Raw genomic sequence first — 26732 nt, 5'->3', positions numbered from 1 at the left:
AAATCAGACATTCTCACAAGACAGGTAAAGAGACATGAGAAACAAACAGGAGGGAAAAAAAAAAACTCTAGGTGAGTCAGTCTCTCTCTCTCTCTCTCTCTCTCTCTCTCTCTCTCTCTCTCTCTCTCTCTCTCTTAGTATGTTGGACATTTAGAAGCATGAAATTAAAACTCTTGAAAAACAGCTTTATCGACTTGCTGTGGTGACTCAAAAGTTGTCGTTTCTCCACTCAACTTTGCTGAAACACTTGATTCATGTTGTTCTTATTTAACCTAATTTGCATTGATTTAATCAGTGCTGGTATGCTTTAAATACATAATAAATTGGGATTCTGCAACTTAGATGACTTGGAATAGCTAAATTTCAATAAAGCTCATTTCAATCTGTTAATGTATACAGTTCTGCCAAGGGGTTTAAAACTGTAGAAAAGATGCAACTTGCCACATTAGAGGTGAGAAAGGTTTAAAGACACTATACAGATGAGATGATTTGTGTGATAATAAGGTGAACAGCCATATATATCTTAATTATAGCCTAGAAGCATCTTCTAAGTTTTGAGTAGCACACTTAGAAGAAAATTCACATATAAATGCAGTGAATTTAATTTTATTCTTTTTCTTTCTTGCCAACACTCAACTCTTTTTTGCCTTTCTGTACCAGCTCTACAAATCAAGTGACATCCAAAGTGGGACCTCTTCTTGCCCATTTGGCAGCCTCTGTCACCACTTTGCCAAACTGCATGCATTAGGACGATTTTCTTCCTAGCAGCCATAGGGATTGGGTGGCTTGTATGCACTATATTTGCTGAGTGGCTGGCTGCTGTTTACCCCAGCCTGTGCCTGAACAACCCCCTCTTCCCCAACCCTTTAGACTTTATGGCTTAATCAGCCAGCCTGCTGTCAGGAATAATTGTTTTGGCAAGAGGTGAAACTACTTTGATGGTGAAATTGTCTGTCTGTCTGTTAAAGTGTTCTGCAGCACCTTAGAAGTGCCAGGACAAAATCTGCAAATGCCCAGTCCAGAGTTAGAAGCAAGAGTGAGAAGAGACAACCATCAGGAATAGCATAGGAAGAACAACACTTATGGAGAGATAACAAAAGAAAACATCTGTGCCAGTAATAAGCAGTATGACCTTGGATAATCCCCTGATGTCTCTTGGCCTCAGTTTCGTCATGTGCAAAATGAAGGGGGTTGATTTTCTAATGTCTCTTCTAGCTCCTAAGACAGCATGTGATGTCTAGGACATTTCAAATTTGTGTTCTTTTCAATTAAATGATCCATCTCAAAGATAAATGACCAGGGCAGAGCATAGTTGAATACAAAATGGAATGATTCATGCCCCTATTCATATGACTTTTCCTGAAAAGTCCCACCAGTCTTTAGTGACTTTAATTCTATTGGTTGGTCTCTCCATCTTGGCTGTTAAAGGACACTCAAATTGCTTGACCAATCTGCAAGTGGAACCTGGAATCTGGTAATCCACTTTCCATCCTATCAAAATGAACATGATAGATGTGCCCACACTTTAAGTTCCTAGAGGCAGAAATGATGGGAATTCAAAGAGAGGAGCTAGAGATTCACATCCTACTACCTTTTATGATCATGATGGTCAAGAAGGTAGGCTTACCCACATTCACTTCCCACCTGCTTACTCAGCCATCCTGAGGATTTTTTTTTTTTTTTAAGATGATCAACAGCCCCGGCAGACTAAATAGAAGACAGGGAGAGTTTATTCATTGTAAAGACTCCTACATACAATTAGGAGTGGAATAAACAGACCAGGGCTTCTCTTTATAATTAGGAGAGATACAGCACAATTTAGTACACTCTCAAAGCTTAATCAGGAATCCTCATCATGGAAGAGGGGAATTCATTATGGTTTAAACTACCTCTTTCCTACCCATTCTCTAGGACATTCTCCTGGGGTGAGGCGTATTGCAGGGCTGTGCAATCATCACGAACAGCACATGTCAGAGTTAGTCTTCCCCATGCCATAGAGCAGAATCTTTATTCATCTACTGTGTGCCCCACAAATACCTATGTAGTCTGATGAAACCCCAGCAGGATCTCATGCAAGCCTCCTTGTACACAGATATGTTTTGCCATACTGGATCTCACATCACTGGGACTGGGATGGCGTCCCAAACCAGATGGGTTTGGAAAGCAGTCCCCCATCACCACCAAAAAGGGCTGGCTCACTGCAGAACTCCAGCGCCCGCAAAGGGAGAAGGAAAAAAAAATCATAGCCAAGCCCCAAATTATTGCCTTTCTGTGTCTTCTCTCAAGTTGCTTTTGTAAAGCAAAGGGCCAAATGTGGATTTTGCTACAGATTCCTACGTACCTTTTACACGTAGACAGCTTTGAAGGGGGAAAAATATTTTTCCAAAAGGGACAGGGGGAGAGCACAGAATATTTCAATTTCCCACTTGGAAATATCTTTGTCATTGATAAGGCTACCTCTACCCCCTCCCCTTCCTCTTTTTTGAAATATGGACAAAAAAAGCTGAAAGTGTTTTCCATTTCATCAAAGAACATATATTACTTTAGTGGTTCGGTAAAATGTTGGTTTTATGCCCACCCCTTTTCCATCTGCCCATGTCTGAGGTGCTCCGGGAAGACGCACAATCGTGAGCAGCTTACGACACTCAGTGAGCAGTAGGTGCCTGTGCAAGCTCGCGCCGCACACTGCCTGGCGGAGGGAAGGAGCCCGGGCGCCGCTCGCCGCTCCCCACGCCACCGCCCGCGCCGCCCGCCGCCCGCACCACCCCGCCGCCCCGCAAAGCATGAGCGAGCCTGCTCTCCGCAGCTGCCCAGGGCGCGAATGGCAGGCGGTCTCCGCGGAGTAAAAGGTGGCGCCGGTCAGTGGTCGTTTCCAATGACGGACATTAACCAGACTGTCAAATCCTGGGGAGTCGTGAGCCCCGAGTTTGGAGTTTTTTTTTTTCCCCCACAACGTCACAGTCCGAACTGCAGAGGAAAAGGACGGCGGCAGGAAGGCGAAGCCCGGGCTCCGGCACGTAGTTGGGAAACTTGCAGGTCCTAGAAGTCGCCTCCCCGCCTCGCCGGCCGCCCTTGCAGCCCGGAGCCGAGCAGCAAAGTGAGACATTGTGCGCCTGCCAGATCCGCCGGCCGCGGACCCGGGCTGCCTCGGAAACACAGAGGGGTCTTCTCTCGCCCTGCATATAATTAGCCTGCACACAAAGGGAGCAGCTGAATGGAGGTTGTCACTCTCTGGAAAAGGGTGGGTAAGACACTTTTTAATTAAATTCTTTCCCGAAGATTTTTTTTTTTCCTCCCTTTTCTTTGCTGCAGCATCTAACATGGACCAAATCACCATCTCTTTGATCTTTCCGTGGCTGTGAACTTTCTATGCCGCCCAGCTTTCTGCATGCTTAGAGGTGAACGTGTGGTTTTTGGGGAGGGGGGTCCTTCTTTATTTCTATATATTTATTTGATTTTTGCCCTTTTCTCCCCCTCCCCCCCCCGCTCCCCCTCCCTCGGAATAAAATATGATGTAGATTTCTGACCGAGCGCTTCCAATGGACATTCTCCAGTCTCTCTGGAAAGATTCTCGCTAATGGATTTCCTGCTGCTCGGTCTCTGTCTATACTGGCTGCTGAGGAGGCCCTCGGGGGTGGTCTTGTGTCTGCTGGGGGCCTGCTTTCAGATGCTGCCCGCCGCCCCCAGCGGGTGCCCGCAGCTGTGCCGGTGTGAGGGGCGGCTGCTGTACTGCGAGGCGCTCAACCTCACCGAGGCGCCCCACAACCTGTCCGGCCTGCTGGGCTTGTCCCTGCGTTACAACAGCCTCTCGGAGCTGCGCGCTGGCCAGTTCACGGGGTTAATGCAGCTCACGTGGCTCTATCTGGATCACAATCACATCTGCTCGGTGCAGGGGGACGCCTTTCAGAAACTGCGCCGAGTTAAGGAACTCACGCTGAGTTCCAACCAGATCACCCAACTGGCCAACACCACCTTCCGGCCCATGCCCAACCTGCGCAGCGTGGACCTCTCGTACAACAAACTGCAGGCACTCGCGCCCGACCTCTTCCACGGGCTGCGGAAGCTCACAACGCTGCACATGCGGGCCAATGCCATCCAGTTCGTGCCCGTGCGCATCTTCCAGGACTGCCGCAGCCTCAAGTTTCTCGACATAGGATACAATCAGCTTAAGAGTCTGGCGCGCAACTCTTTTGCCGGCTTGTTCAAGCTCACGGAGCTGCACCTGGAGCACAATGATTTGGTCAAGGTGAACTTCGCCCACTTCCCGCGCCTCATCTCTCTGAACTCGCTCTGCCTGAGGAGGAACAAGGTGGCCATTGTGGTCAGCTCGCTGGACTGGGTTTGGAACCTGGAGAAAATGGACCTGTCTGGCAATGAGATCGAGTACATGGAGCCCCATGTGTTCGAGACAGTGCCGCACCTGCAGTCCCTGCAGCTGGACTCCAACCGCCTCACTTACATCGAGCCCCGTATTCTCAACTCCTGGAAGTCACTTACAAGCATTACCCTGGCGGGGAACCTGTGGGACTGCGGGCGCAACGTCTGTGCCCTGGCTTCCTGGCTGAGCAACTTCCAGGGGCGCTACGATGGCAACTTACAGTGCGCCAGTCCGGAGTACGCACAGGGCGAGGATGTCCTAGATGCCGTGTACGCTTTCCACCTGTGCGAGGATGGGGCCGAGCCCACCAGCGGTCACCTCCTCTCTGCAGTCACCAATCGCAGTGACCTGGGACTCCCTGACAGCTCGGCCACCACGCTCGTGGACGACGGGGAGGGGCAGCGCGATGGCACGCCCGAGCCAGCCACTGTGGCTCTCCCCGGCGAGCACGCTGAGAATGCCGTGCAGATCCACAAAGTGGTCACCGGCACCATGGCCCTCATCTTCTCCTTCCTCATCGTGGTCTTGGTGCTCTACGTGTCCTGGAAGTGTTTCCCAGCTAGCCTCAGGCAGCTCAGACAGTGCTTTGTCACGCAGCGCAGGAAGCAAAAGCAGAAACAGACCATGCATCAGATGGCTGCCATGTCTGCCCAGGAATACTACGTTGATTACAAACCTAACCACATTGAGGGAGCCCTGGTGATCATCAACGAGTATGGCTCTTGTACCTGCCACCAGCAGCCCGCGAGGGAATGCGAGGTGTGATCCTCCCAGTGGCTCTCAACCCATGCGCTACCAAAAACGCCTGGGCAGCCGGTCGGGCCGGCGGGCACCAGGCTGGGGTCTCCTTGTCTGTGCTCTGATTTGCTCCTTGACTGAAACTGTAAGGGGATCTCTCCCAGAGACTTGACATTTTAGCTTTATTGTGTCTTAAAAACAAAAACGAAATAAAACACAACAAAACCCCACCCCACAACCTTCTGGACAGTCTATCTTAAATTTCATATGAAAACTCCTTCCTCCCTTTGAAGATCTGTCCATATTCAGGAATCTGAGAGTGTAAAAAGGTACCAATCATTGATTTTTTTTTTTTTTTTGTAAACTAAAACGTTTAAAATAAAATAGCATTTACAGTTTTTACAGACTGGTGTAACCTAAATGAATTGTTACCTGTGTTACAAGAGAAGCAACAGTTACAATTTTCTTTGGATGGGGGAAGGGGAGGGAGGATACTGCCAGTGGAAGAATCAAGGAATCAAGAAGCAAAGTAGGCAGAGTCTATTTAAATGTTAAAAAGGGCAAACAAAGCTTATCAGTGTAATAATACAGATTAATTTACCCCACATGAGTAAAGACTGAAAAAAGCAAGATCTTTTATATTATCCGGGAGTGGGCAGTGTAATCTGACCATCATAAAGCAAGTGAAAGGTGGACTGAGGACTGGTCCTTATTACTCAGCTTTTGAGGCAATGATCATTGTAAATGGCTTTTAAAAGGCAATGCCAGACAGTTTGTCCTATGAGCAAGAAACATTTTTGCACTTAATGTAACCATCTTTCAAATCATCTCAGAATTTTAACTACAAATGCCACTTGTTCATAATTCTTCTCTGCCTTTGATTCAGTAGAACTCATAGCATTGGTGCCCTTTTTCATACCCTCCGATATTAAAGAGAGTCCCTCTGCCCCTGCTCTCTGTGGTTTCACTGAGAAGGAAGCAGAATCCCAATGTTCAGGACTGAAAGCTGTGTTTCTGGAGCACATTGCTAAGACTGCAGTAAGCTTAAGCTCCTGAGCAGTGACAGCACACTCCTAGTTACTGTGGGGAAAGAGGAATTCCTGACTCAGGATGAATGCCTGCAGGGTAATGACTTGTAGCGAGAGAATTTAGGGACAGGCTTGATACAGCAGGGATGGGGGGTGGGGTGAGAGAAGATCATCGTTTGATTCTGTGTTTGCATATTACTGAGATGGGAATAATTTGTTAACTCGGGGCAGAAAAAGCTGCCTCTTCTCAGATGGCCCTTTTGGGTAATGCTTGCTTTCCCTGTTTTTCACTTTTGTTCTTTGTTGGGATTATTGGCTGCTCCTTCCCACCCTCATAGGTTTTCAGGTTCATCACTGCGATGTTAGCTTTTTATTAAACTCAATTAAGAGTGAGGAGGCGGTGGTGATGGTAGTTAGTGGGTTCTGGGAAGGGCAATGGGGAGGGGTGTATGTATTGGATGGAAGGGTCTTTCACCAGCTAACAATTTAATCAGATGTATGATTGAAATAAAGTATCATGGATGGCAGATGGTGAACACTGAACCAATCAGTCCATGTCCAGAAGTATTTTTCTCACCCCTCTAAATGATACTAAAGACTGGCATCTCTTTCTATTTCTACTCCCCCCCACACACACATTTTAAGAGATAAGTCCAAATAGCAGGAAGTGGGATGAGGAACAAACACAACACCATCCCCCAAAATGCAAATGCCTCTAGTCACCAACCTAAAGAGGCAAAATCAGCATTTTGAAATGCAGAACAGTATCACTATATGGTTTACTTAAGCTGAAGATTAATTGTAGATTTTTCTTCTGCCTATGGAGAAACCAATATGCCTAAAACTGTGGCTTCTATGAGGCTCTTGCAAGAGAAATATTTTTGCAAAGATCTTTTAAGATGGTAAGCCTTGAGAGACATGAGAGACAGCTTCTCTCTCTCTCTCTTCCCCCTCATATCTATCTATCTATCTATCTATCTATCTATCTATCTATCTATCTATCTATCTATCTCTCCCTCCCTCCCTTCTCCCCTCCCCCACTCATTCTTTCTGACCAGCAAACTTCATCTTGCTTTGTTTATAATTGAGACACGACTTTATGACACATTCCATGTACATAACACCCATTCAGACTGTTAATGTTCTAGGAGAGAAGGGCTTAAAAAACTTTGAAGATGGGTTTTGGATTTAGTCAAAGCATAATCATTTGGAATTGCCACTCTAAACAGCATATCACTTGGAGGGCAGGAGTAACAGGAACAAGGATGTGCCTCCTATCTATAATTAAACTGCAATAAAGAGACCTCCTCTAAAAGAATGCATACCATTTAAAAATTTTTTTTTGGCTTTTTTTAAAGAAAGACATTCCCAAATTGTGGCCACTGAAGCAAGATTCCGTTAACTTAACCTTCTCATGGGAAGGTTACAGGAATGCATTGCCAAAAGCTGCTCTTGCTTGGTGCATGGAAGGGTTGTGTTGGTGTGCTTATAGGGAAAGCTTCCAAGAGCAAAGATTTTCTGGCCAACATCAGAACTACAGGTTCCCCCAAATCCTCTAGAAAAAAAAAATGGACATTGGAAACTAATTTATTTCCTATTCCCAATTTTATTTTGTACTTTTAAAAAAATGTAGTCAAGAGAAAAAAGAGAATAATCATGCTTTGTTTTCTGCTTTTCCCCTACTCCATGACTAAAATATCATGTATTTGGAAGACCTTAAATCCATGGAAATCTAATGAAAGATCTTTGGAAAAAGGAATCTACAATCTGGGACTTTGGGAGCAAATGATAGCCATAGAAAGCTGTGTTCTTAGTGTGTGTGTGTGTGTGTGTGTGTGTGTGTGTGTGTGTGTATGTTTCTGTAATGGTATGTATTTGCAGGCAAGCAAATATGTTTTCTAAACAGAGAAATTTAGCTCACACATCCTTTCATGGTCCTGTGCTTCTTACTTTGAGAAGGGCAGGGCAGGGAGAAGCCAAGAATAAGGGAGAATGGTAGTTTTAACTAAGGTTTTGTGACATTTTTTTTTCTTTCTCAAATTAATTAATCTTTAAGCTTTAAGAAACTTGCTCTGACTCCTCTAAGCAAACTACTGAACATTTAAAAGGGGATCTAATTTTTAAAGGTATAGCACTTTTTTTTTTCTTCCCACAGAGGGTGCTAATCTCATTATCCTGTACTATCTGAAAAGAATTTAAGGCCACAATACACGTCTCATCCTGGGCATTGTGATGGATTAACCCCCCATTTGCAGTTGCTTCCCAGCTGATTAAAGTTCAGCAATGGTATTGAGGTTTTTCAAGTATTTATATAGAAAAAAGTATTTTCCAATGACAAATGATGCTCTCACATCAGGCTTAGCTCTGGTAGTTTCTTAGGTTGTACCAGAGAAGGTTAAATGAAACCAATCTTTTAACAGTTCTCAAAGGAAAGGAAGCCCTTGACATAAGACACAGCCAGAGATAGTTGGGACCACCTGTCCCACAACATATACCATATGCTATAAAGTTGCCATCATACAGAAAAGATTATTTCAGTAAAAGGAAAAAAAATTTTTTAAATCACTTTTCACATTTTCCCAAGCTCCTCAAAGTACAAGAGTACCTTACCTTTTTTCCCCCCAGCTTTCAGGAAGGCAGACATTTGGTATGACTTAGCATCAACAACACATTTATGAGTATGTGTAAGTAATTAAAGGGGCAAACACCACTTGTTATTCCTCCCAAGTTTCCTAAGCAACTGCACACAGATCACACAGATCACTGGCGGGATTAGGGGCCACCTGTGTTTCTAATTTGTATTAATCAACTTGTCAGCAAGTCTGACACCTGTTCTATTCTGGCATGGCCAAATAGCAGTGGCCACCAGTGGATCCATATTCTGATGAAATGAAAGTCATCAGACATTCCCTCACAGAGAAAATTATCCAAGCACCAGAATTTATATCTGTTTTTGGAGAATGAGTTATTATAATGTTTCAGGGAAGTCAAGATAAATGTCAATTAGATGGATTGTTATAGTTAATTTGAGTTTGCCAATAACATGTATTTAGTTAGAATGAAACTATGAAACTTGGAGGAGGTTTAGGGATACATATACACATTTATCTAACCATCTTCACAAATATAACCACCCACACACATGCACACATATATTTTTGTATACAAAAGTAAACATGTACATACATACTTATTGATAAATATCCATACATATAAGAACACACACATAGATAGGCACCACCACATAACTACCCAGAACTTCTTTCCTTCTCCTGTGATCAACTTTACTTAAGATGTGATAAAACCAATCTGATGGAGATATAAAGGACTGTTATGGTTGATACCATTTTCAGGCATTAGTTATAAGTTGGTACTGGCTTTGCAGGCTGGGGATCCTCTGCACTCTTTGTGCCATGGCAGAGTATACACACCTGTTGTCTAGTGGTGAGAACCAGCAAATGTAAATGCACTCTCAAGAGTACTTTGCACCTCAGTGGTAAGAAAAATATTTTTTCCACTTAAAAATGCTCTACCCTTGATAATTTTTCTTGGGATCCAGGAGCAAAATTCTTACTCTGACAGGAAACCACCTCCTGACTTTCCTCCAATGGACACAATTTGTCAAAGTTCTGGATTTTTGCTGAATGTGAAAGGGTTGGCTGTTGTATCCTTATGGTTTAAACAGAGATGTAGAAGAGATGGATAAATAAAATTGCCTGAGGTTTGCTTGAAATGGGTGCCTTTACCTTGATCTCACTATGGGAGTGGGTATCAGCAACCTTAGAGGTCAGGTACTTGTTCAGTCTCTCAGCTAATGATTCAGAGTGTTGGTTTTCAGTTTGCTGGACTTTTCACTGTGCAATTTTTCCCTTGAATGGTTGTCACCTCCACTCCCATGCCCAACAAAGAGCCTAGACTGGACACAAAGACATATTTAGCACAAGCTTGTTGAATGATATGGGTGCAATGCTCAAATAAGTGGGCAATGTAGAACTCTATCAACACAGGGGATCTTTCTTCAGCTTCCAGGAGAAGAAATTGCTAGTGATCATCTAGTCCTATCTCTTACTAGAGGATTTTGGACTCAGACTGGCATAGACATCCATATGTTACTGTCAAGGATTTATTCACATTTCTTTTTTGGTGATCACATGGACTATCTGTCTATGTCAGAAATTCTCAACCAGGAGCAAATTTGTCACCCAGTAGACATTCATTTGGTAGTGTTGGGATACATTTTTTTTTTTTTTAAAGAGAGAGTGAGAGAGGAGAGAGAGAGAGAGAGAGAGAGAGAGAGAGAGAGAGAGAGAGAATTTTCAACATTTATTTTTTAGTTCTCGGCGGACACAACATCTTTGTTGGTATGTGGTGCTGAGGATCGAACCCGGGCCGCACACATGCCAGGCGAGCGCGCTACCGCTTGAGCCACATCCCCAGCCCACATTTTTAAATTTTGTATATGGATGGTGGTGGGGTGCTACTGGTGTCTAGTGGGTAGAAGTCATGTATACTGATAAACATCCTATGATGCATAGGACATCATCAACATTCAACAGTTATTTGACCCAAAACTTCAAGAGTACTGAGCTTGATTCTAACCCTGCATCATGGTGGAAATTAATATGAGACTAAACATGCTGTGCCCAGCTCTGCATAGAGTGGTCTGAGTTAGCTTTTAGTTTACCTAGCTCTGTTCCCTTTCTATCTTCCTCTCTCTTGCCAAGGAACTGGAAGTCTAAAGTAAAAACCCTCAGGTTGTTTGCTAATCAGCAAAAGACCTGTAGTTAGCACATGCATCTCAAAGAACATATGGCAGAACTTAAATTAACTAGGACAAAACTAGTCAGAATTCTCCATTGACCCACTTTTTCCTTAGCAATATATTACTTAGGAAATAGAAGGGAAAGCATCAAGTTAACAGTGAAGATTTACTAATAAAAAGGAAAATAAGAAACTTGATATCCCTTCTAGGAGATGTTCTGGAGACTGAACAAATTCAGCTCACCTGCCCATAATTTCTCAATCCCCAACCAAGACAGGAAGATAGGTGAGAATGAACTCCCATTTAAAAAATAATCAATGTGTTTATTCTAGTGAGTAGGATGAACATGTTTATGAAAGACATCATCATCGCAGACCTTAGAAGCAGGATGGCTAGAGATGCAGACATCACGAATGAATGCATCTGAGGGTGGGAAGACAACGTAAATGGATGAAGTTCATGGGAAGGTGGCACCATAAAGAACTAGAAAGTTCATGTCAAAGAATGTGCTTCAGATTAAACTGGGTCCTGTTTAACCAGGACACTAAGCGCTATGGAAGAAATAGGGCCTGGAAATCAGGAGTTGGGTCTTTGACCTGGTGCTGTTATTCACATGACTTGGGAAGATCAGGAACCATTATACTTTGATAAGCCTCTGTCCCTTTGTTGTTAGGAAGACTCATCAAGGTATTCCCCGAGGATGCTTCCAGTTCTAGATTCTTTTTATCATTTTCCCAAAATAAATAAAATTTGAAATAAAATTATTTTTCATGCTAGTGTCATTTAACCAGAAAATTAAAATTTCCCTGAGTTCCCATTCCCTAGACATTCGGATTCATCAAACTTGCCTGCATGTGAATGAAAAAAGACATGTTAAAAAAACTGGGAGACAGGGGCTTCAGAGAGGTAGATAGAGAGGCTGAAAAACAAATGAGAAAGCTTAGCCACAGGTGGGTGGGAAAATAGGGTTTTTAGAATGTTCAGGAAGAGTTGAAAAGAAGTCCTACACTCGCACACAAGTGAGACCTAAGATATGCACAAAATGCCTAGGACTGTTTCTGGGGTATGTGTGTGTGGGTAGGTGGGGGGGACAATGCAGGAAAAGATTTGTTCAGGATGCGTACAAAAATTTCCTATAAGTGACCATAACCAATAAGAAGAGTTGAGAGATCTTTAGTAAAATAAGGGGCAGGAAAGGAAGAAGGAAGAGGAAGGGGGAACAGAAAAAGAGGGGGTGGGGAAAGAGGGAGAGAGAGATGGAGAGAAAAGGAAAGATAGAGAGGAAGGGAGAGATCATCCAGGGAAGAGAGGAAGAGAATGATGAAAAAAAAACCAGAGCAATTAGAGTTTCATGATTTGTGTTTTATATCGATGAAGTAATCATCATAAATAGCTGGCTCCTCGAAGCTTTTTCATCATTTTTTTTTTCTTTATTCTGCTCTACCAGGTTGGCTATTTACTTCTACTCAATGTAATGTTGGAAAGCCATTTTTTTTTCCCAACTGCATTATGAGAAAAATAATAATAATTCATTCTCCAGCTGCATCCTCTTTCTATTTTGCTCAGCTGGAAAGATGATTCTCAACCCTGGTTGCACACTGGCACTACTTGGGAACTTTAATAAATACTGATGTCTGGATCTCACCACAAGAGGTTCTGATTTAATAACTCTGGGGAGTGGCCTTGGTAAGGAGATTGTTTTTTAAACTTCCTAGGTGATTCCAAAGATCAGTAACACGGAGAAGCACCGAGTGAGAGGGTCTCAGGAATCACAGCGTGTGCTGCTCAGTAATCTATAACATCTAGGTGTCTGACTGCTGGTCTTTAAACAGACATGGCGGGTTGGCCACTGAGGGTTAAGTGAAGACCTTCCCTTCTCCCCATCAGCTCCACCTGGTGGCATGGATAGGAGAAAGATTTGTAAGCATCCATGTGCTTAGAACTGGTTTCTGAGCACTTGATAATTTTCCAATTTACAATTATTACTTTTTACGTTTCATTTATCCCAACAGTCTACAAGGTAGACATAAATTTGTTTTGTTTTTAAGACCAGAAGACTCAGATCTGAAGATGTCATGTAGCTTCTTACCCAAGGTCATTGCTACTGCTAGACGGGGCACTTGGAATTTCTTCTTCTAAATTCTGTGTCCTTCCTTCTCTACCAATTATTTTTCCTTCTCAGATTGGTCATGTCATTATGAGACAGAGCTGACCCTGCTCAAAATACCCAAATCTATAACTCTTCCAGGAGCCCTGAAAAACACAGTGCACACATTTCTATATCTTTTCCTCCATCTGGAGTCTAGAAATTCTTAAGTCTGTCACCATAGTCTTTCCTCTGTCCCTTTTTGTGACTACCCCCCATACCCATCCCATGCCTGACGCACATGTCTTTGCCACAGAAGCCTCCAGGATGCTCAGGAGACGTCCAAAAAGATATCAATTCTTTCTGAATATCACCAACACATAATAAATGTTCCCTTTCCATTCAGCCCACTGCCATCAGCAGCTTTCCCACAAGCTCTTCCAAGAGTGTGAAAACTAAATCCTAGTAGGATGTTGATTGATGAGTTGTGATAAGAGTTTTTTTGCTGCTTAAACAAGGGTCTTTAGGGGAAAGCCTTAAGGAAATCACTCTAATGCTAGAACTTCATGCACTAAAACAGCTGGGTGATGAATATTTGGACAGGAGATCCCGTCTTGTTCCCCTTAAATGAAACAACAGACGCAAATGCTCATGTCCTAGAACAGATCCACCAACAGTTTATGGGGCTTAAAGACAAAACCATTGGATCTTCCAGTATATTTTACCTCCTTAAAACAATGTCCTTTTAAAAAAATTATGCATTTTTAGGTGTTTACCATTAGTGTGTTTATTGTCAACTTAGAACCTTCAATATTGCAGACACTGTGTCAGGGACCTCTAACTCAGAGATATTGTAGGCAGCCTTGAATAAAAGGGAGAAAGCACAGCAGCATTCAAGAGCTGGATTAGTCTGCTATAGAAAGGTCTGGAAAAGTCAAGTTACACAGAATTAATAGAATAATACACAATCTGTCTTCAGTTGGCCAGGGCAGTCTGATCCTTTGTTCCTCAGCTGTAGAACAACCACACACTCTGATTTTGTGTCACTGTTTACTCCATGGTGATTGCATTTTCAGTGAAATCTATATTTCCATGCAATCTGTAGGTTTTTAATTTTTTTTTTTTACTCTAAAAATAGTGGTCCTTCTTATAATTCAGCCTCACTCCTTTGCTTGCTGTTTAGGCCATGTTTATCCGAGTCTCTCATATTTATTTATTTATTTAGCAAACTATTTCAAAAACACAAACAGACAAGAACAAACAGCGTAGGGAAGAAGAGGAGATACTGCATTGTAACTGAAATGTACCTATAGAAAACTTTTCAAGTTCTACTGATATTGCTCAACTCATTTAATCAAAGTAGCACACCATTTCTTTTCTAGGGATTAAGCAAATAGTCACTGAGTGATCGACAGAACCGTTTAACTTGTAAACACTTTACCTGTGAAGGAGAGGGGTACCAGCTAGAGGACTGTGCCATCAGAGTTCTGCCAGAGTCACCATGACAGTCTACAGAGGATGCCTCTATTTCTTCCTGGTGCATTTATGAAAGGCAATTCCCCCATCCACAGGAGTGTTTATTATATTTCACTTACTAAGGTCTCGGCAACCTCCTAAATCCTTAACATGTTCTCATTTGAACCTTGTGATCCACCTTCATTCTTCCTTGTTCAGAGTATTAGCATCTTCATATTAAAAATGTACCTTACCGGCCCAAAGTCACTTACTATGGTGATATGTGTTAAAGGAGGCAGAGCTTGGGTTCAAATTCTGGCTGAGTGACTTTTGCAAGCTTCTTCATCTTTCTGATTGGAGAAAGGGTTGGTGCAAGAACTAAATCAGATTTAAATGAGCCATTCTTTGTAAAGTACTTAGAACAGTGAGTGGCACATGGAAGAGAATACATGTGTCATTTAAAAAACAAAGCGTAAATATAATAAAGTCCTGCAGCAAGGGAGGAGCTAAGCCTGGAAGTACCTGAGATGTTGTTCTCCAAAGCCATGTTCCCTTTTTCTGTAATAAGATAATACCCCCAAATCTGAGTTCTTGAAAGCACTGAGCCAGAAAGGAGAGGACAAAGGAGAAAGAGAGTGAGGTCTGGAGGTACTAGAGGAACACGCATCTTCCTTCATAGCTTTCCAGCTAGCCCAGATAACATACTCACTAACTTTTGTTTTGGTTCTTAACTGGCTGGACTTTCCCACTCTGGTCAGGCATCCCTGGAAAATCTACGCCATCACTGCAATATGTATGCGAATCTGCACACACATCTGGTTAGACATGTGGGTTTGGCACCATCTTCCCACTTTCACAAGAACTGAAGGCTAGTAACCAGCTGATGGAAGCACTGTCCGTGTGCATGGGCCTTTGGTGAGACAGCAAAACTCATTTTCCCCCTAAGCTATTTGCTGTCAGCAGTCAATTCTTGAAGGAGGAAAGCCACTACAAAGCTCACAATTGTTATCAAACTCCCAGACTTATTTAATATTGGCAATATTAAATCATACAGGCCCCCAGGACACTAAGTATATCTCTCCTGTTGTAACGGATTGGTTGGCATTTGAGAAGATTTTCCTTTGTGTACAAGAGTCATGATGCTATTCGAGAAAATAGTACAAAGGGAAAAGTTCATATCTGAGGTTGACCCTCTCTTTTGGGAGAGGAGGTCTTGTATCAAAAGGTAGAATCTACATTCTCATTGTGCCAATTTGTTCCTGACCCTTGGGCAAGTCAATTTCACTTGTGCAGGACTTTCTTTCTTATGTCTGTGGTGTAGTGTCTCTTTCTTAGGTTGTGTAGTGTCTGTAGTGTCTGTTTGTAGTGGATTTTAGTTCTCTGATTTGGTAGTCAGGGTATGGAGTTGAAAAGGTGAAGGAAAGTAAGGGTCATTTCCAACACACTCTTCTTTGCTATCACTTATCAACAGGCAAAGTGGTGAATTTATCAAACTTCCACCAAGGGTAGGCTCCAATTCCCTTAGAGATCTCCCCAACCTCATAAATAGAAACTGTGTGGTCAGAGGGAGCATTTTATTTTGTACATACATATGCAAAATTGGTTCTGTTCTAAAGCACACTCTTCTTGTGATTCATCCATAGAATGATTAGTATGTGCTCTGCTCCAGCTGGAGATGGGAATATTGGGAACGCTTTGCCTAAAGTGAAACCTCAATACATGAATCTATATCTCCAGAGAAAGCATTAAATGTCAGGGAACTGAGAACTGTCTTCTCTTTAGTGTTTTACTTGTGTCTTTGCTGGTGTGTTTTGTTGTTGTTTGTTTTCTCCCTCCCTTCTTACCTTCCAACCATCAGTCTGTCTTTTATTTATTTATTTTTGACTCAATTCATAGTTAATGAGCTTTATCATACATTCTCAATGGGGACAATATTGCACTGAGGAGCAGAATTTTTTTCTTATGGGTGGAAAAAGAAAAACCCTTACTAGTTTGTATATATAATGCACAGATATACATATAGTACATAAACTATATAATGTATGTATGGGATTAAAATTCAGGGTGTGGGAGTAACTAGGAAAACATCTGATTTTGGGGAGGTGATAATGAGAAGAGGGCTGGGAAACACTGAACAGGATGTTGATTGACAAGGGGAAGAGACAAGAGCAAACAGTAAAAGCATAGGTCACCAATCGAGGCTTTGAGAAGGCAGTTGATAATAAAAACTAGGATTCAAAGACTTTTTGGACAGCTACAGTTTCATTTAGGGAACTTGATCTCCTCAACCCCTCCTGTACTCAGCACATTCCAGAATTGTCTTTATTTACAGGCTTCATGGCATTTTAAAATAAAAAAACAAAAGAAACAACTACTGGGCATGGAATTAATAGACAGAGCCCTGGTACTGTCTATGCCATTTACTGGCTTAGATAAATCATCACCTTTTGGACCTCAATTCCCTCAACTATAAAATTCAGAAAATAATCCCTGCTCAGTCTATTTCCTAAGAATCTGGTTAGGATCAGATGAGATAATATGAGTGACAGAATCTCCAAAGCTATGAGGTCCTATGCAAGGATTTAAGGCAAACTCTTAGTTTGTGAACTCTTAGGGCAGTGGTGACAAGAGCTGTGTAATTGGCTACCTGCACAGTGTGGCTTCCTAGGGCCATGTGTTCTAAGCTCTTCTTTAATTCCTGCCATTAGTCAGGATTTTTTTTTTTTTTCTGAATAAAGTCCCACATGACTCCTTTGTTGAGCACATATGAGGCAGGGAGGCCATGAAACTGAAAGAAGGCCGCTAGCTCTATAACAGGACATTTTACCCTTGACTCCCTTCCATCCCACGGAACAGAGTCTGACTCAAGAGGTCCTAATGCCTGAGGGCAGGTGATCACATCAGCTTTGTGAACCTACTGTCTCCACCTCTAGAATGGTCACACACATACACCTTGCAGGATTTTAGGAAGATTAGCTGATTATCAGGTTATGCATATCAAGTCTACCAAAATGTTGACCAATAATAAATTCTCAACCAGCAATCATCCTGGCCCCATTCTTTCACCAACATATTCACATGTTGTATTTATAAAAATAAAGCCTGGGAAAAGTGATGGCATGAAGAGTTATTGATTTCTAGAAGTGTAAACTAAATAGAGGCTTTAAGAGGGGAATTAATTAATTTTTATGTATTTATTTATCTATTTCTGTGTATGGAACCCAGGGTGGCTGTACCATTGAGCTACATCGTTGGTCCATTTTTATTTATTATTATTATTTTTTTTGTCTTAGGGTCTTCCTAAGTTGTTAAGGCTGGCCTTGAAGTTGGGATCCTCTTGCCTCAGCCTCCCAAGTCAGTGGGAAGACAAACATGTGTTCCAAGCCTGGAATTTTAGAGGTTCAATTCAGGAGAACACTAGAACTGTCATACAGGAATTATCTCTACAGAGGGAAGAGCAGGACTGGTGCTTAGTAGCAGAAGTATCAGTACAGAATAATTAGCACAGTAATTGGAATGAAGGGGAGACAACGGCTCTCTGTCCTTGGGGTCAGATAGCATTAGTAAAGAAGGGGGTCAAGTAGCATTAGTGACAAAGATACCCTCATGCAGGGCCTTCCCTAGCAGATGTTCTGAGACCTGCCTCAGATGACTGTATTCTTCCTCCTCTTCTGCTTTTTTTTTTTTTTAATATACTGATTCTTCCCATTTCTATCAACAGATTCAATACCCCTGTCTTCTTTTTCTGAGCGTACCTCTCCCCATATACACCATATACCTGCTCCATCTTCTGAGAACTTAAAAAGAGACTCCGGGAAGAAAGTGGAAGCAGAAGTCCAGCTTGGTTCATTGACAATCACCCATGCACCATATCCTTGCCACTGAAAGTGCACCATTCACTTTTCTGAGCCTTCAAGCACTCTCTTCCCTTATGGTCCTGTATCTGTCAGCCTGTGAGACAACATTCTTGGATCCCACAGCCAAGCAGCCCTGAACTCCAGCACAATTCAGCCACACATGGAGCATCAAGCAGACTGCTGGGCTCCACCTGCGTCTCTAGGGTCACCAAACCAAAAGATGAAGCAGATGTAAGACAGGGAAGGCACCTGTCTTTGTTTTCATTTTCTACCAGGCCCAGCTCTTTGGGGAAAAAAAAAAAAAAAAAAAGAAGAAGAAAGAAAGAAAAAGAAAAGAAGATTCGTGCTCCAAGCTGGTGCTGCCAAGCTTCCTCCCCTCTCTTCCTTGTCCAAGCACTCCACCGTCTGTGCAGACTGCATAACAGCAATTTCTGGAAACTGGCTGAAGAATCTGGGCCAGTCCAGAGGCAATGAATCCCAGTATCTGTGTGGTGGGGTTTTAAGGATTGTATTTTTCACCTTAATTCTTTTAACTACTGCCAGGTCTTTGAAGCACATCTGTCACCAACAGCTTCTATTTGTAAAATGAGACTGAAGCTATCGTCTCCAGAGAAATTTCGGAATCTTCTCTGTAGTTCAATGCTTTTCCACTAACAGCTTGGCTCGCAAAGTACGACTGCGGTAAATATTAAAGAATGTTAATAAAAATGAGATAAAACACCCAGGGATCTCTTTTTCCCCCCAAATTCTGCTTTGCTCACTACAAAAGTTTATCTTGACAGGAAATTTACTTCTGTGATCCACATCATTTCCCAAAGCAATTTTCCAACAGCAAACATAAATTTGTGGAGATCGCTAAGAGGTTTTTCAATCCCTGTGCGAAGGAGGTCATGGGGTTTCCACTGTTTGTCTCACCTTCAGGTAAATGTCCCATACTGGGAACACTCTCACAGGGGAACCCTGAACAGCCACTAAAGGTCAAGGCCTGGAAGTGTGTTTTTGCATTTCTAACATAAACAGAGTTAGCAGGGGGAGATGATTTGAGCATCAAGATTAAATCTTGGGATGGTAATTAAGTCATTAACTAAGAAAATAATTGCCTAAGCCCACAGATCTGCACTCTCCAATGGGATGAAGCACTAAGTAAATGTAATGGCTTTACATTGCAGTGACCTTTAAGCTGGTTAATACATACATTTATACTCTACCAGAAGTGCAAATTAAGTACTTATCATGAGATAAAATTTGTGCTCTCCTCTTTGTTGTGTTTGCTTGGACCTTAGCCTTTGAGTCTCAAGAAATGAAAAAAAAAAATGACTAAAGTTTGGAAAGCAATACACCTAATATGAGTCCCAGCTCTGTAGTACACCAGCTGTATGATATGGAGAAACAACTTCATCTCTGTTACTCTCAGAATGGTTTGGAATTTCTACTTTGAAGGTGTTGCGAAGATTAGTATTAATGTATGCAAAGCATTTTACACATGGTGGGTGCACAGTGAGCATTCAATAAGTATCATTAGCATCAGCAGTATCATTATCATCATCTTCACATTTGGTACCAAACATAACTATTACCAGTTAAATGTATTTGGGGCTGTACACAGTGAATCTCCTTTATAATGCTATTTGCAATACAGTGTAATTCAGCCTATAGACCTCAGTAGATGGTATCACACAAAATAACATGTGATAGCATTTTATAAGTGTAAGGTTTGATGAAAAAATAAGAAACCACTAGGGGGTCTTTTTCGTCTATCCAAATCAACCCCCAGGTGCCAGTTATTTTCATAACATTCCCTATGCTCATACCTACTCTGTTATCTCCTTTCCTTTACACTCAAAGTTTCATGATGAAACGACGTGCAGTTGAAGGTGCACACATACCTATGCAGCCTTCTCCAATGCCCTCAGCTTGCTCTGGGCTTTGTCTTTTACCACCAGAAGATGTAAGAACAGTCATTGTTCATAGCACTCATCTTAACCATCTGGGCTGCCCCTTGAGATTTCTTTCAATTGTATTATTCATCCACTTTCTGTACCATGCATATATATTTTGTGTCATATTACACACTGGTCACGGTTAGGGGACAACTTATTTGCATCAATTCAGTTCAGTTAGTTTCTAGGCACCATGGGGTGACACAAAAGAAAGCAAGACATGGCTGTACTCTCAAAGTGTTTACAAACCAATGAAATAGGCACAATATCCACACATGTGATGACAAACTAAGGTTGAAGAAGATGCACACTATACTTAGGTATAGCAAATCCCCCTGAGGATACAGACAAAGGAGAGGAGTTTATCCATTCAGAAAATGGATCGGAAGTTGAACAGGGTTTGATTAAAAAAAAAAAAGATGGACTTTGTACTGGGTTCAGGTGGGAGGGATTAGACAGGCAGAATGAGAGAAAAGAGCTTTCAAGGAGAACAGTTCATGATATGCAGCAGCATGGACGCAGGCGAGCGAGCGGCAAGTGTCAGCTGGGCATACTGGTGAGGTACTCAACAGCATGTGATGATATGATTTTTCATAAGTAGACACTTAATCAGCAGGACAATCTAGAATCTAATTTTGTTCCATTTCGGTAAAGAATGTATCCTATCTACAACAGGATGAGTAAGTGAGAAAACAGCTAATCACTCTAGGATCCTTCCTCCACACTCTCTGCTAAAGAGGAACAGAATCCAGAGTAGTGTTTCTGCAGGCTCCTGAGGGGAGAATTGTCTCACAGGGAAAGAAACAGAAGGAAGTGCCTGAAGGGGGTTGATGGAGAATCTAGAGCAACAAAAGACTTAGAAAAAAATATCTGAAATTGGAGGATAATGTGGTTGCATCTAGTGGGGATGTGGGAAGTGACGGGACTCCGTAGGAAATGGTTACGAGGGACTCTTAAGAAGGTAGGGTTATAGGGACCAGTGTTTCACTTATCTGAAGACACTCTAGTGCTCAAACATGGGAGGAAGGAGCAGTTCTGCCTGCCTTTGGGGGAACATGAGGGCACAAGACACTAAACAAGGTCAATGGGAGTTAGGTGGCCCAAAGATCAGAACACCATTCCTGAAAGTTCTGGACCAATATTTGACCTCCAGGGCCACTGCGTAATCAAGAGATTGGGATGGTGAGAGAATCTTATAGTGATTAAAAGTCAATTTTGAAAGAGAAAAACTGAGCAAGTGAAATATTTTTACCCTTATTGTAAAATGAATTTTATACCTATTTCATTGGCTGTTACCATACAACCCTGCCCTATATAACAACATGCAAATAGTCATAGTTGAAACGTTACCAGTATTTGTTACAAGTTCATTTGGAAGGCTCATCAGTCCGAAGGCAATCTAATTCTCCATCAAATCTGAGTGTCTGATGAACATTCAAGGGGATGTTAACTTTTATTTACAAGAGTCATGGCTTCTCTGAGTTTTATCAATTTTTGTGAGTACCAAGTGGGCCCACTGAGACCAAACAAAGGGACATATGGGGACTGATGACTGGGGTCTGCAGAATAAAAAACTAGAAGCAAAGGTGACCATCAACCTCTCCATGAATGCCCTGGAATAAAAGAGAAATCATTCCAAGGTAAGAATATCACCAAGATACCCTGTCCTGGTCTTGAGGTATAGGTTGGGATGTAGTCGTCATTAGGGATGGACACTTTCTCAGTACTATGCTGGCAAATGAAACTTGTAATAAGAAAGATACCAGTGTGGTAAGTGCTATTGATATTGTCATTCCCCATCTTCTCTGATCCTCACGGTAGAGTCTACCACCAGGATAAAGGCTAAAAATGATATAGGCTCAGTTTGTCAGCTTCCTAAAGCCAGCTCATGACTGACCAGGTGGACAGGTGTCCTTGATGGAAATTCTCAGTAATATGTTTTTTTTTTTCCCCAAGGGGGGGAAAAAAAGTTATCAAAATTCTAAATGGAGTCAGGTAGGGCCAGTTCAGTTAGAAAGCTAAAAGCACAAAGTCAGTATCTCAAGGTGCCAATGGAAACATCATCTCTCAAGGAACAGGGTTGAATCTTCCTCTGCCCCTGAGAGAATTTTGAGGGATTCTCGATGGAAAAAAGGGGGATTGAAGGTCAGTAGTGACAGCAGTGAGGGATGATGTGGGGGGTTGGGTATTGACGGTTCCACAACAGAGGGAAGGGCAATCAATGACCGGTAGACTCCATTGAAGAGGAAATGAAGAGGAGGCTGGTTAGGGCCACTGAGAGCAGAATTGAGAGAGGTCAGTCCATAGTTTCTGCTCCCAAGCTCAGTCACAGGAAAGGAGGGGCTGAAGGAAGTACTCAAGACAGGGCTCAGAGCTGAGACCTCTCCTCAGTGCCTTTGCAGTGGTTGATCTTATCCCTTGACCGCCCACTTTAGAAGGATGTTAAGGCCTTTTCTGCTTTTGGAGTAGATGAGAACTAGCAGTACAGTACCACCCAGACTTAGGCCTTTACAACTCCCCGATTCTCTTGCATTTCCCTTCTATTGTTAATTCCACATCTTCATCTTTTAAAAAACGGAATCCTTGGTTAAGATATTAAAATAATTCCTTAAGAACTTGGGTGGTCCCAGTGAATTTATAATGCTCCTTGCTATACCTGCTGTTGAAGCAGGAAGACAGAATTCCTTCCCCTATGTTTCCCTGAATGGAGTTATTTCACTCACACAAATTTGCTTTCTCATGGAAACTGAGATAATATGACTGCAAATACCTGACACTGTAATTAACCATTCAGATTATTAGTGGCTGGTTGATTTCTTTCTAGCCCCTTCTTCATTCTTTCCCCTGCCCCCCACCATAACCTCTTCTTTTATTTACCCTTTGCTGTGGTTTGAATATTGTTTGTCCCCTTCAAAATCATACAGGAGTTTCATCCCCAACATTTTATGTTAATGACATTTAGAGCTGGAAACTTAATCTGATTATGTTGCTTAGAGGTGGGACCTCTGTGAAGTGATTAACTTAGGCCCTTAGATTATCATAGTGAAGGCCAGATGTGGAGGCCTGGTGGTTTCCTAAGAAGAAAAGGAGAGAACACAAAGAGAGATATATACACATGCCTGCCATGGTGTGATGCAGCCAGGGGCAGAAGGGACAATGCCAGGGTCTGTGACATGCTGTTTGGATTTTCAGCTTCCTAAACCATGAGAAAAAACAAACAAAAAAACATGTTTCATCTATAAAGTAGCTTGCCTCAGGTATTTCATTACAGTAATAAAAAGCAAATATTCCCTTTGGCGTCCTGTCCCCTCTTCTATCCTTCCTATTACAGCATTTGCAATGGCTGGGGAACTGTCCTCCCTGTGAAGAAAGCTGTCCCTCCATCTTTAGGATGGCACGAAGACATTCTTCCCAGCTGCCTCAGCTTCAGTGAAGATATTTGGGAGACACATACAAATTGTATCATCTGTTATACCTCATGTGACATTTTTCCATTGCAGTTATGCCATTAAGTGGGTTCTTTCCTAGCTGATCAAACAAGACTTATTCAAAATTCAACTCACACAGGTTACACGTTCTACATCTAGGGTTGTATTTATGAGGTCCCTATGCAAGTGGGTCTCACATGCTAAGTCTACCTTATTACTTACCCTTTGATTCTTCTCACCCATAAATATAGATTGCACTGTTTAGAAAGTAACTTCTTAAAACATTTACTGATCTTTTTCAATGATTAAAGCCCACACACTCTCAAATTCTCCCCCCTCCCCTTGAAGGCTAGCATGTGTATTTCAGTGTAAACTCATTTGTAAGACACTGAATCCCATTGTACATTCATCCTTGGGATCCCCAAAGACTGATTTGGAGGTTCCAATTGGCTCGATTCCCATTGATCAGAAATTGTCCTTTTTATGAACTCCAATGACTTCACCTCCAGAAGTGAATCACGTCTGAGCACCATAGGCTGTATAAAATTAGTCTTTCAATTTCTGATGAGCTCATAATCCTGTCCCGGGCCTTGATAATGTACTAACTTAAAAACATGGATCCTGAGTGAGCACCCAGGGATGTGTCTGAATACCATTTGTGGATGATTAATTTCTGGTCACCCTTGAGGATCCCAGATCTCTTCAGATCAAAGGAGACAAGAGGAGACATTTCAGGAAATAGCCCTTTTTTTATGTATTAGTATTTTATGACTCTCTTGAGAAATAGAAAGAAATGATAACATTTCCCTGAAGCATTTCAAAAAGAAATGGTTCAAGGGGAGAAATCAACTTACCGAGAAAATAAACAAAACTTTGTATTCACAGAATGCTTTTCAGAGTTATCTGAGAGTCCTTTACCAATCAAAATTTGCTGTTTCCAGAAGTGGAAAATAAAAGAGGGGGAAAGGTCAGCAAAAGATTATGCCAAGCCCAAGGCTAGGACCTCACCAATATGCTAAATAGAGTTGGACTAAAAGATATGATCTCAATGTACCCTTCTCAAATGAGGGGTCTCTGTGTATATTTTTGTTGCATTACCTAAGGCTTCAGAAATTCATTTGATTTGTGCGGCTCCGCTTATATATGTTGATTTTCCGGTGAATGGACAAGAGAGCAGTTTGCAAAGCTCTAAACTGAAAACTCCCGAGTCCTACCCCAGTGCTGTCTCTAACACAGCTGGAGACACCTGAGTCATGAGGATCTCCTGAAATTTCCAAGCTCCTATAGCATGGGCTGGTGTCAGTAATAAGATTTTAGTATTAGTTTTGTATTGTGTAATTTTGAAGTGCTGCAGCTAGCCCACATGATCCCATTTGATTAGCTCAATCAAAGACTGAAGGCAGGAAAATAAAACAAATATTTAAAGTCATAGAAGGAGACTGGCCCTGGCCTTGGCAGGTATAGAAACTTATATCATCTGCTCCTTACAAGAATGCAGTTAGGTAGGCATTGTTGAACTGATGAGAAAACAAACTCACAAAGAGTAAGCAAAGGTATAACACCCCATTGCTAATGCCATTCTAATAAACCTTTCTGTTTGAAAACAGGTGCAAGTAAGAAGAACACATGATGCCAACCTTAATGTAGGATAATCTATTTTCATCAGGCAAATCTCTTAGGCATCTGGGCCATGATATAGAACTCTCAATACATTGAGCATTGTATTTTACTTGAGCAAGAAAAAGTCCAAGACCCCCTAGTGATGGAATGTAATAAACTATGAGAAGACCCTTGCTTACAGAAATCAACTCTATGTATGCATTTCTTTTTATTAGTACTCCATTCCACTCACTGTTGGATGCCATCAAAGCAAAAAGCTGGGAGCTACAGAGCCAGATGTAAGGTAAGTTTTCAAAAGGAAAAACAAAGAAATATCATAGTATTATTAAACTGCATAATTTCACAGTACAGAAGAAAAACCAAAATTGTTTGTCTATGACCACTGGGAGAAAGAGTAGAGTCACTGCATCCAGATCAGTACCGGCCTGGGGACAGCACTCAACATGTATGTGCAGCAAGAAGTCACATGTAGAAGAAGCAAGTCTCCAAGAACAAGTCTAGTGCCCTTCCTCTCTATGATATCAGTAAGGCATGGAGTGCTGAAGACAGGGATAGACCTGAGCTGAGGACTCTCTTCTGGTCGTCTTGCATAGGTGGACATGAAGTGACCAAAGTCTCTTGCCTCAGGGAGCTTTTATCCTAGTTGCTTCTCAACTTTCCATTTCCTTCCCCCTTTCCTCTAGTTCCCAACCCAACATCTCTGTCTGTCTCTCTCTCTCATATACACATTCATGCACACACATACTTATACACACACACACACACACACACACACACACACACACACAAGTAGAATCACTAATATGCTCAGAGATAAAGAGTTTCAGTCTCCAACACAGTGATCCATCTCCCTATTACCTTTAAAATATTTTTCTAAAAAGGGAATTTAGTCTTGGAAAGATTGCAAGATAACTGCCAATCTCCCCTTCTCCATCCATGAACCCTAGTGTTGTTCTTTCTTTAATCCAATGGGACTTCCACTAGCAAACACGTCCAAAGTACACATTTGGAAAGCAAATGCACTGAATATACCCTTGATTGTTCCTGGGAACCTTGGAATCCCTATATATAACCAAGCCCAGGCTGATGGACAATGAGAGTACCTGTTCAGAAACAAAGAATACTTTCAGAGACACATGAGACACATAAGCAAGAACTTTAACCACCAGTTGCAAACACACGTGAGCCTTCCCAAGATCATCAGAATTCACAAGCTGAGCCCAGCCCAGTTACCAACACACAGAAACATGAGTTAGTATGATGTTTTTACTTTAAGATATTAAATTTAAAGTTTCCTTAGTTTTCAAAATTTTATTTATGTATTTTTTTTTACAGTTAAAGCTTATAGACATAGTACCTTAATCATCTATTGTGTACATTAAAATTTTACTATTTGGGCACTGTCTTATTTTGTTTAAATTCCTATATTTTCAAATATTC

The 26732-nt window shown here is 42.0% G+C and overlaps 2 protein-coding genes across 5 annotated transcripts in view; one reads left to right on the top strand and one right to left on the bottom strand.

Moving 5' to 3' along the window:
• Positions 1-26732, bottom strand: part of Ctnna2 (catenin alpha 2) — a 954264-nt gene that overhangs the window by 338011 nt on the left and 589521 nt on the right. The gene's annotated exons all lie outside the window — the stretch shown is intronic.
• Lrrtm1 (leucine rich repeat transmembrane neuronal 1) lies at positions 3578-5143 on the top strand. Its single transcript, XM_026396081.2, has one exon. The coding sequence runs from the start codon at positions 3578-3580 to the stop codon at positions 5141-5143; it is 1566 nt and encodes a 521-aa protein (XP_026251866.1).

Source organism: Urocitellus parryii, chromosome 12, assembly GCF_045843805.1.
Source record: "Urocitellus parryii isolate mUroPar1 chromosome 12, mUroPar1.hap1, whole genome shotgun sequence".
Lineage (NCBI taxonomy): Eukaryota > Metazoa > Chordata > Mammalia > Rodentia > Sciuridae > Urocitellus > Urocitellus parryii.
This window is presented reverse-complemented; position numbering and strand designations above follow the sequence as displayed.

What these genes read in the sequence shown, in the direction of transcription:
- Lrrtm1 (XM_026396081.2), top strand. Translation starts at nt 3,578, where the DNA reads ATGGATTTCCTGCTGCTCGGTCTCTGTCTATACTGGCTGCTGAGGAGG.